The 12500-nt window shown below is 38.3% G+C and overlaps 1 protein-coding gene across 3 annotated transcripts in view; it reads right to left on the reverse strand.

Annotated features, from left to right (window-relative positions):
- cntnap2a (contactin associated protein 2a) overlaps positions 1 to 12500 on the reverse strand; it is an 843773-nt gene that overhangs the window by 319135 nt on the left and 512138 nt on the right. For all 3 annotated transcript variants that reach the window (XM_061921961.1, XM_061921960.1, XM_061921959.1), the window contains exon 11: positions 3985 to 4147. In XM_061921961.1, coding sequence (XP_061777945.1) covers positions 3985 to 4147 — 163 coding nt within the window. The remainder of the gene's footprint in view (positions 1 to 3984; positions 4148 to 12500) is intronic.

The following is a 12500-nucleotide window of genomic DNA, read 5'->3' on the forward strand; positions in this document are numbered from 1 at the left end:
TCACAAAAGATTTGGATTTACAAAATCGACCTAGATTTTAGATGACCCCACTTCTTGAAAACAGTGATTACACGCTTAATTGGGTCTGCAATGGAGCTCTTAACTCAAAACACTTGTGTCTCAAATCAATGTGTCGCATTGATTCTAATTGAAATCAATGTAATCAGTGCTTACCGACCTCTAAAAGAGTGGTCCCCAACCACCGGGCCACGGCCCGATTGGTACCGGGCCGCAGAAGAATTAAAAAAAAAAAAAAATATATATATATATATATTTTTTTTTTATTATTAAATCAACATAAAAACACAATATACACTTACAATTAGTGCACCAACCACAAAAACCTCCCTTTTTCATGACAAAAACGTCCCTTTTTCATGACAAAGAAGAAAAAGAAAAAGAAAAAAGAAAAAAAACAAAAAGGACCCCCCGGGCTGCGGGACAAATTATTAAGGGTTGACCGGTCCGCGGATAAAAAAAAGTTGGGGACCACTGCTCTAAAACACAATGATACTATGCAATATGCCTTTTAAATAATAAAAACAACCTTTTAGATAAAAAAAAAACATATTGTAAAGCATTTACCTTCTAGGGTATCTCTTTTGAGCTGCTGCCCCGTCAAACACACCATCAGCAGTTTTTTTTCACATTTTCATGGATAAATGTCTGTCATTTAGATATTGTTGTTATGTCTTTAGCTGGCATCATCGAACTCATTCCGCGTCATTGTGGTGCAGACTAGCAGTGTCACGCTACACACTAAGCCATGTTTTTCGATGATTTCTTTCTTTGATGCAATAATATCATCCACTTCTTCTTCTCAGCGCTGTCCTTCACACACCCTTTCTTCCTTCCCATGCTTGGAAGACAAAGGTATGTCAATCTCTAGCTATATAGTAGTGGAAATTTGCTGTGGCATCTAATTGTGGGGATGCTTGTAACTCAAGGTTTTGCTTGCAACTTAAAGCATAGACATTAGTCAGCTGACAGCTCTTATCTCAAAACACTCTAGAGTTGAGGTTTCATTGTGTAAGTTTGTATGAAATAACAGGATAAGATAAAATCTTTATTGTAATAACATTTACAGTACAGGCCAAATGTTTGGACACACATCATTTCAATGCGTTTTCTTTGTTTTGAAGACTATATACCTTGTAGATTATCACTGAAGGCATGACAACTATGACAACTGTGAAGTGAAAACGATTTCAGGTGACTACCTCTTGAAGCTCATCGAGAGAATGCCAAGAGTGTGCAAAGCAGTAATCAGAGCAAAGGGTCGCTATTTTGAAGAAACTGGAATATCAAACATGATTTCAGTTATTGTGTTGTGTTCAGGTCTGTGGGACCCGTTTTAATTTTTTGTTAAAAGAAAAATTATACAATTAATTAATTTTTCAAACTGAGACTCACTGACTTTGGCTCATTTTCTGTGATAAACATATATCAGAATACATATGTAATGTCCACACACAATACAACCCCCCTTCACATTTATATTACATATAAGATTTCGGGGTCAACTGGACGCGGGGCTAATACTGTAGGTACACAGAACATCAGAGGGTGAAATGTGCGAGAAAATGAGAGCAGATAGTGTTGACAAACAATGTGGCAAACCTTGTGTGGGAGCCGCAGGTGCAGAAACACAGACGAAGAATCCCTGTGGGATGCAGAAACTGGCAGAGAAATTTTAAGTGCAACGTTCATATTGTTTTTGCTCAGCCAGTGTTTGTGGGTCTGATGGACATGTTGCATTTTTGGCTTTGAATGCCTTTAAAAACCCATAATCTCCTCCCTCAATGATTACCACCCCGTTGCACTCACCCCCATCATAATGAAGTGCTTCGAGAGGCTGGTAAAGGAATATATTGTCTCCACACTTCCCCCCACATTCGACCCATACCAGTTTGCTTATCGCCCAAACAGCTCCACAGAGGACGCCATCTCCTCTGCACTCCACCTGAGCTTAGAACATCTGGAAGGAAAGGACACACATGTGCGGATGTTTTTTCTGGAATTCAGCTCAGCATTCAACACCATCAACCCGCAGCACTTGGTGAGCAAACTGGCCCCCCTTGGATTTAGTACCTCCCTATGCAACTGGCTGCTTGACTTCCTCACAGACAGACCCCAATCTGTGAGATTGGGCAACAACACCTCCAATGCCATCTCCCTGAGCACCGGCTCCCCCCAGGGCTGCGTCCTGAGTCCGCTGCTGTTCACATTGATGACTCATACCTGCTGCGCCAGGTCCACTACTAACCACATTGTGAAGTATGCGGACGACACAACAGTAGTGGGCCTCATCGGTGACAACAATGACATGGACTACAGGGAGGAGGTGAAACATCTGGATGACTGGTACAGAACCAACAACCTGGTCCTGAATGTCAACAAGACCAGGGAGACCATCGTTGACTTCAGGAAGCACCAGTCCAGCCACGCTCCAATCTACATCAACGGCACAGCGGTGGAGATGGTAAGCAACACCAAGTTCCTGGGGGTGCAGATCACTGACAATATAACCTGGTCCCTACACACCGGAGCTCTTGTAAAAAGAGCTCAGCAGCGCATGTAATTTTTGCATCGGATGAAAAGAACAGCTCCCTCCCCCCATTCTCACCACATTCTACAGAGGCACTATGGAGAGCCTGCTGACCAACAGCATCTCTGTCTGGACTGGAGCCTGCAATGCCTCAGACTGGAAATCTCTCCAGAGAGTGGTGAGGACGGCGGAAAAGATAATCAGGACTCCTCTTCCTCCTATACAGGAGATCGCAAAAAGCCGCTGCCTGACCAGGGCTCAGAAAATCTGCAAAGACTCTTCCCACCCCCACCAAGGACTGTTTTCACTGCTGGACTCTAGGAAGAGGTTCCGCAGCCTCTGAAGCCGAACTTCCAGGTTCTGTAACAGTTCCTTTCCTCAGGCCGTAAGTCTCTTGAACGCATCATAACTAAAGTATCCCCTCAACTCCCCCCAAAATGGATTAACTCGCTGGAATAAAAAAGACAATATAACATACATCCATAAACGTGCACGCATGTGAAAAAGTGCAAAATATGTATCTGTACAGTAATCTATTTATTTATTTATATATATTTATATATGTATTTATTTTATATATATATTTATATATTATTTATATATATTTATTTAATTAAATGCACCTTATTGCTTTTTTTATCTTGCACTAACATGAGCTTATACAACGAAATTTTGTTCTTATCCGTGCTGTAAAGTTTAAATTTGAATGACAAAAAAAAGAAAGTCTATGTGTAAGTCTAAGTCTCCCAATCAAACACTTTTATGTTAAAACACTGAACAGATGTTTACCTTATCCCAATAAACATTTGTTCAGTATTTTAACATAAAAGTGTTTGATTGTGAGGCATTAAAAGCCAGAAAATGCAACGGGTCCATCAGACCCACAAACGCTGGCTAAGTAACAACAATATGAACATTACAAAAGGTCTAAGTACATAACCCCACATGTGTTCAGTCATAGTTTTGATGCCTTCAGTGACAATCAGTATTGTCATGGTCATGAAAATAAAGAAAATGCATTGAATGAGGTGAGTCCAAACTTTCGGCCTGTACTGTATATCATATTTGTTATCCGCTCGACTGCTGCTCCATTGATCACTGAATTACCTTAACTTAACCCCTCTAGTTGCCAACTTGCCCAACCTTTTAAACGTATTCTTTCAGTGGCTTTCCACATCTCTCCAGGCCATCAGTGTGTTTAAATGACAGGAATAAAAGCTTTGTGAATACACTTTTAAGGGTAAAGTACATTCCTACAATTGGTATAAATACAGTATTTTTGGTTTGATTGTAGTAACAAAATAGCTCATTTGAACGGGCAAATATCAAAATGTTCACCCACTGGATACAACGATTTTAAAGTTTGTGTAAGAGGCACAACACATCTGCATAAATGTATTCAATAAAAGTAATAACGGCTTAATGAGTGGTCCTACCTATCTACGATGGCACACATGTCCAGGCTGACGTTCTCGAACGCTCCTAATAAGCCTTTTTCCACCGCGTGCAAATCAGCCGGCTGGTCATCCACCATGATCGCTTGCATGCAACCCTGATAGTAGCGCTGAGAGGGCGGGAACAACGTCTGGAGGAAATAACCTGAAAGCAGAGCCAAGTCAAGAGATGAAAACAAGCCTGTATGTGCGTGAAGGATGTAATGGATGGAGAAGTGGACATCACACACAACATTATCCTTGACATTAGACCAACAGACCGGCTTGTGTTCAGTTTTTAATGCCGTAAAACTCCCTTTGTCCTTTTGTTTTCCAGCGTCCATTAGCCTCAATGGGAGTTCCTAAGGTCACGGTGCTCTAAATGCCATATAGGTTTTAGTATATGGGGTAGCTTTATGAGATACAAGAGTCAATGGGTCATCCTGAGTAATAACTAGGCCTTGCCTAACATGGGTACAAGGCCAGGACAAAGCATCTCTTTTAACACTATTTATTTGATTTCTACCTTCCTTACTTTCAGAATTGCAAAAGCCAGTGTTGTCAAAAGGGTGAAACGTTTGCAGCCTGCAGATGATTTTCTATCAGCTTGCAGCTCATTTTAAAACTACAATTTAATAGGAAAACAAAAAAAAAGTTGTATAAGTTCAAAAAGAAAAAAAAGAATCAAAAAAGCATACTGTAATCAGATAAAGTAGAAATGTTAATATCAATATTATACTATACTAAAAATCACTTATATACAGTGGGGCAAAAAGTATTTAGTCAGCCACCGATTGTGCAAGTTCTCCCACTTAAAATGATGACAGAGGTCTGTAATTTTCATCATAGGTACACTTCAACTGAGAGAGACAGAATGCGAAAAAAAAATCCAGGAATTCATATTGTAGGAATTTAAAAAAATGTATTTGTAAATTATGGTGGAAAATAAGTATTTGGTCAACCATTCAAAGCTCTCACCGATGGAAGGCGGTTTTGTCTCAAAATCTCACGATACATGGCCCCATTCATTCTTTCCTTAACACGGATCAATCGTCCTGTCCCCTTAGCAGAAAAACAGCATCAAAGCATGATGTTTCCACCCCCATGCTTTACAGTAGATATGGTGTTCTTGCGATGCAACTCAGTATTCTTCTTCCTCCAAACACGACAAGTTGAGTTTATACCAAAAAGTTGTATTTTGGTTTCATCTGACCACATGACATTCTCCCAATCCTCTGCTGTATCATCCATGTATCCATTTTGGTATAAACTCAACTCGTTTGAGTTGAATTTGATTCTGAACAGAATCGTCACCCCAAAGATCGGAATCGAAACCTGAGGTGCCCAAAGATTTGCCACCGCTAATGTATTCTGAACAGGATCTGTGATTTTATTGTGAAGTATTTGCTTCTATATCTGTATATTACCTTATTATTTTGTTATATTTATTATTTCTTCAATATACTGTATTTTTCGGAGTATAAGTCGCACCTGCCGAAAATGCAAAATAAAGAAGGAAAAATACATATATAAGTCGCACTGGAGTAAAAATCACATTTTTGGGGGAAACTTATTCGATAAAACCCAATACCAAAAATAGACATTTGAAAGGCAATTTAAAATAAATAAAGAATAGTGAACAACAGGGTGGCGACTTGTCCAGGGTGTACGCCGTCTTCCGCCCAATTGTAGCTGAGATAGGCACAAGCGCCCCCCGCGACCCCAAAGGGAATAAGCGGTAGAAATGGATGGATGGATGGATGGATAGTGAACAACAGGCTGAATAAGTGTACGTTATATGACGCATAAATAACCAACTGAGAAGGTGCCTGGTATGTTAACGTAACATATTATGGTAAGAGTCATTCACATAACTATAACATATAGAACATGCTATACGTTTACCAAACAATCTGTCACTCCTAATCGCTAAATCCCATGAAATCTTATACGTCTAGTCTCTTACGTGAATGAGCTAAATAATATTATTTGATATTTTACGGTAATGTGGTAATAATTTCACACATAAGTCGCTCCTGAGTATAAGTGGCACCCCTGGCCAAAATATGAAAAAAACTGCGACTTATAGTCCGAAAAATACGATATTAATTTATTTTCTCTAACATATCCGAAAGAAATTACCGATACTATTAAAGTGTCTAACTTTTTATTTTGTTTTTTTAGCATGCCTTTGTCTTTATATTAGAAAATGGTGAAAAATAAGATGTGACTTCACTGTAACTTGTGGCGTACAGTGTGCCAATTATATGTCTGTACACACACATAAGTTTGTGTATGCCTGTTTGGCATTTAGAGCGTACATTACAGAGCATATGTAGAGTTCAGAGGCGTCATTATGTTATGTTTAAAATAGAGGCTAGGAGCTTGCAACTCCACCATTATCAGGTCAAACGTAAGGCGCCCACGCTCAATGACATCTCCATCATCTTGATGTTATTAGCTGCCACGCTCCCCAACATGCCAATCATTGTCGAGGTCAGACTATGAAGAGGGTTTATTATATGCACCGCTGAACAAATACGACAGTAGATTATGTGTCTGTTGGAATGTCCTGCAAAAAAAAAAATAAACACATATTTCACTGTAATAAAGCATTTTTATTCAGTCTGGCCTTGTAAGCTAATAAAATAGGATACTACATGCAGTCTTGTAGATGCTGTATGCCTTTGTATTGGATTGTGTGTGTGTGTTTGATATGTTTTTGAACCACACGATTTGATTCGATTCTGGGGTTTGAATATTCAATTCAGAATCTCAAATATTATTCAAATAAAAATCAATACTTGTTTAGTAACATTGGGTGCCAGTTCCATGACTAATTATATTCTTCCATTAAATAGATATAAACAGCTCTGATACAGTTCTTCTACACAAAAGAAAAGTTTTTTGAATAAAGTCCTTATCAAACATTTAATAAAGTCAAATACAAATAGAGCAACAAGAGAAGAATCCCACACTTCTCTTTTGTAAAACAATTGTGCCCAACAGATATGGGCATCTAAATCAACAATAGAATGTGAATCAGTGGCTGGACTGGACATATTACAATAAATATATACATAAATACATACAAATGTACTGTATATAGTAGAGGTGAAGTGTGAAGTGAGATGTATTTATATAGCGCTTTTCTCTAGTGATTCAAAACTCTTTACATAGTGAAATCCAATATCTAAGTTACATTTAAACCAGTGTGGGTGGCACTGGGAGCAGGTGGCTAAATTGTCTTGCCCAAGGACACAACGGCAGTGACTAGGATGGCAATAGCGGGAATCGAACCCGGAACCCTCAAGTTGCTGGCACGGCCATTCTACCAACCAGAGCTATGCCGCCCCGAGATTTCTGAGGTTTATCCGTTATACAGTGCTCAATACCGGGGTAGAGCAGAATATACGTTAGGTCAGAAAAGAACACAGAGGCTATTTCATCCCTACAAGCCTGTTTCGCAGGTTTCTCTGCTCTTCAGGGGATTTTATCAAATACTTTATTTATTTTACAACAACGTGCAAAACAGACTTGTAGGGATTAAATAGCCTCTGTGCTTTTTACTGACCTAACCTAAAAAAATTATATATATATATATATATATATATATTTATATATATATATATATATATATATATATATATATATATATATATATATATATATATATATATATATATATATATCAATCAATCAATCAATGTTCACTTATATAGCCCTAAATCACTAGTGTCTCAAAGGGCTGCACAAACCACTACGACATCCTCGGTAGGCCCACATAAGGGCAAGGAAAACTCACACCCAGTGGGACGTCGGTGACAATGATGACTATGATAACCTTGTAGAGGAGGAAAGCAATGGATGTCGAGCGGGTCTAACATGATACTGTGAAAGTTCAATCCATAATGGATCCAACACAGTCGCAAGAGTCCAGTCCAAAGCGGATCCAACACAGCAGCGAGAGTCCCGTTCACAGCGGAGCCAGCAGGAAAACATCCCAAACGGAGGCGGATCAGCAGCGCAGAGATGTCCCCAGCCGTTACACAGGCGAGCAGTACATGGCCACCGGATCGGACCGGACCCCCTCCACCATATATATATATATATATATATATACATATATATATATATATATATATATATATATATATATACATATATATATATATATATATATATATATATATATATATATATATATATATATATATATATATAGTGGGGCAAAAAAGTTTTTAGTCAGCCACCGATTGTGCAAATTCTCCCATTTAAAATGATGACAGAGGTCTGTAATTTTCATCATAGGTACACTTCAACTATGAGAGACAGAATGTGAAAAAAAAAATCCAGGAATTCACATTGTAAGAATTTTAAAGAATTTATTTTGAAATGATGGTGGAAAATAAGTATTAGGTCAACCATTTAAAGCTATCACTAATGGAAGGAGGTTTTGGCTCAAAATCTCTTTATATATGGCCCCATTCATTCCTTCCTTAACACGGATCAATCGTCCTGTCCCCTTAGCAGAAAAACAGCCCCAAAGCATGATGTTTCCACCCCCATGCTTCACAGTAGGCATGGTGTTCTTGGGGTGCAACTCAGTATTCTTCTTCCTCCAAACACGACGAGTTGAGTTTATACCAAAACGTTCTATTTTGGTTTCATTTGACCACATGACATTTTCCCAATCCTCTGCTGTATCATCCATGTGCTCTCTGGCAAACTTCAGATGGGCTTGGACATGCACTGGCTTAAGCAGGGGGACATGTCTGGCACCGGAGGATTTGATTCCCTGTCGGCGTAGTGTGTTACTGATGGTAACCTTTGTTATTTTGGTCCCAGCTCTCTTCAGGTCATTCACCAGGTCCCCGTGTGGTTAGGGGATTTTTGCTCACCGTTCTCATGATCATTTTGACCCCACGGGATGAGATCTTGCGTGGAGCCCCAGATCGAGGGAGATTATCGGTGGTCTTGTATGTCTTCCATTTTCTAATAATCGCTTCCACAGTTGATTTTTTCACACCAAGCTGCTTGCCTATTGTAGATTCACTCTTCCTAGTCCGGTGCAGGTCTACAATTATTTTCCTGGTGTCCTTCGACAGCTCTTTAATCTTGTCCATAGTGGAGTTTGGAGTTTGACTGTTTGATGCTGTGGACAGGTGTCTTTTGTACAGATAACAAACTCAAACAACTGCCATTAGTACAGGTAACGAGTGGACGACAGAAGAGCTTCTTAAAGAAGGAGTTACAAGTCCGTGAGAGCCAGAGATCTTCCTTGTTTGAAGTGACCAAATACTTATTTTCCACCATAATTTACAAGTAAATTATTTAAAATTCCTACAATTAGAATTCCTGGATTTTTTTTTTCACATTCTGTCTCTCACAGTTGAAGTGTACCTATGATGAAAATTACAGACCTCTGTCATCATTTTTAAGTGGGAGAACTTGCACAATCGGTGGCTGACTAAATACTTTTTTTCCCCACTGTATATATATATATATATATATATATATATATATATATATATATATATATATATATATATATATATATATATATATAATCTATTTTTTATTTTATTTTTAATCGTTTAAGAATCCTTACAAATAAGAATCGCGATTGAATCGAAAATCTATGTTTTTTGACTTCATCGTGACCACTTACTGTACAGTCAGTCTGCTTTAGAAGATAAAGAAGACAAAAAAACACGTCTGCCTAGGTTTTTGTTGCGTGTTTATCCGTCTCATCCTGATTCCCATATCTTTCCCTCAAAAATCGCCATCTGCTTCCACTCGCAGCTGTCTAGCGCCTAGCCGGGGTCGTAGACAGACGGCGAGGAAGAAGGATGGCGGAGGAGACGGATGAAGGAGGAACTCTGAAAGCAGAACACACTGCAGCTGTCTGGCGGGCACTCTTTGTGTCCTGTGTAGCATTCAATGGCAAAAAATAAATAAATAAATAAAATTCAGCTTTGCTGACAGTTTGGCAGACTGAGCGTAGCAAGGCATGGAGTGACACGTCTGTGAATGAATGGATGGATGCAGCAAGAACATGAAAGGAGAAGGGTGCTGTTTTTTGGTCAGAGCACCAACTCAAGAGTTTTCCCCACTCACATCATCCCAAAATACCCTTAGTTGTCTTTTACATTTTCACACTCTTAATCATCATACACGGTTGATGAGATGTGAAACAGAGTTTATTACCACTACAAGTAAAACCTAGCAAAACAAAAATATAACAATTATTAATTCAAAACTTTTCACACAATTCATTATTTAGGATTAAAACTATAATGAAAATATAAAAACGTATTCCTAAAAAATTATGTAAAAATATTCATGCAAAAATCGATTTTTGAAAATTATAAACATATTTTGAATCAGGTTTAATACGAATCACATTTCAGATCGGAATCAATTTTGTTCAAATTAAATTAAAACATTTTAAACTTCACAATTCTAACGTGGAAGCCGACTTTTAAAAAGACGATCAAACTTAGACCATAAATATTGGAAGACAAACAATATAATATGATGTACTCCAAATAACCACCGTAATAATTTGATGTGAAGTGAATTATATTTATATAGCTCTTTTCTCTAGTGAATCAAAGCGCTTTACATAGTGAAATCCAATATCTAAGTTACATTTTTCAAACCAGTGTGGGTGGCACTGGGAGCAGGTGGGTAAAGTGTCTTGCCCAAAGACACAACGACAGTGACTAGTTTGGCAGTAGCGGGTATCGAATCTGGAACCCTCAAGTTGCTGGCACGGCCGCTCTACTTGCCGAGCTATACCGCCCCATTTGCAGAATTTACCTTGAATAGTAGACTCCTTCAGTATCTCCTTTGATTTGCTTCTTCATCAAACACACCATCAGTAGCTTGTTCATATTTTCATGGATAAATGCCCGCTGTTTAGATATTTTAACAAAAGTTGGCTCCTACTTCAGTATTGTGATGATTAACTGTGCTACACTGGAAATGCCTCACCGAGTTGGCTACATGCTTAGTTATGTTTTTGATGATTTCTTTCTTTAATCCAAATTAATATTATCCATTTCTTCTCAGGACTGTCTTGCACACTCATATGCTTCCTTCCCATGGTTGGGAGTGCTTTTTCCCTAATTCAAACACATACACCTTTTAAAACTTTGGCCTGATATATTCGATATTCACAGGAAATACTCATTATATCTTAGGGAATTAAACACATTAAAGATTATTTAAAATTGCATTAGTTCATGCTTTCAATAGGACATTTTGCAAAAAAAAATGTTGTATTGTTTGTGCTTATTAGCCATTATAGGAAAGAAAGGTGTAATTTGGCGAGCATATTTGCGTCAGTGCACAATCACATACACAGTGTGTAGACAGAAAAGGAAAAACAGACACATTTTGGCTTAAAAAAAAGATAAAGATATAGGTAAAGTAATAAGACTGAAATGTTGCTCTAAGACATGGCAGGCCAACTTGCGGCTAATGTCCATAATGTCCATCCGCAGTGTTGTAATTACTTCTAAATCACTAATCCTTATCTCCATGATGACCAACATAGTGCGTTTATTTCAAGCATCATCCCTGTAAAGCGAGTGATAACTATTTATACTTCCCCACATAACTGCACACAGGAGTCATGGTATTGGATGTGTTTAAAATGATCTAAAATCAGAAACTCCAAGTCAAGATAATCTTTACTCCGAACAACCTACCCACAAGTGAATGAAGTTCATACTTAGTCAACAGCCATACATGTCACGCCAAGGGTGGCCGTATGAACGACGCCAACACTGTCATAAATATGTGCCATACAGTGAAACCACACTAAACAACAATGACAAACACATTTTGGGACAATATTTGCACCGCAAGTTCCGCAACACAACATAAACACTACAGAACTATATCCAAGAATTACCTGCAGCACTAACTCTTCCGGGATGCTACAACGTAAACAAACGTCATTGGTAGATATACACCTAACATCCACTGTAATAATACCGAGTACAGGAGCATATCTTGTCGATGCTACTATAATTCCATCGATATTCTTTAGCATCACAAAATATTCTTTAAAATTATTATTTATATTATGTTTATAAACTCAGGAAATCTAACCCTGGACACATAAGGACTTTGAATATTACTAATGTCTGATCCTGTGACTATTTGGTATCGGATTGATTCCCAAATTTGTGGTATCATCCAAAACTAATGTAAAGTATCAAACAACAGAGGAATAAGTGATTATTACAGTTTAACAGAAGTGTAGATAGAACATGTTAAAAGAACAAATAGCCAAATATTTAACAGTAAATGAACAGGTAGATAAATAAGTCATTTTCTACCACAAAATATTGGTATCAGGACAACACTAATATATCCATCCATTTTCTACTGCTTATTCCCATCTGGGGTCGCGGGGGGTGCTGGAGCCTATCTCACCTTCTTTCGGGCGGAAGGCACAGCACACCCTGGACAAGTCACCATCTCATCACAGGGCCAACACAGAT

The sequence above is a fragment of the Nerophis ophidion genome, linkage group LG15, assembly GCF_033978795.1.
Source record: "Nerophis ophidion isolate RoL-2023_Sa linkage group LG15, RoL_Noph_v1.0, whole genome shotgun sequence".
In the NCBI taxonomy this organism is placed as follows: Eukaryota; Metazoa; Chordata; class Actinopteri; order Syngnathiformes; family Syngnathidae; genus Nerophis; species Nerophis ophidion.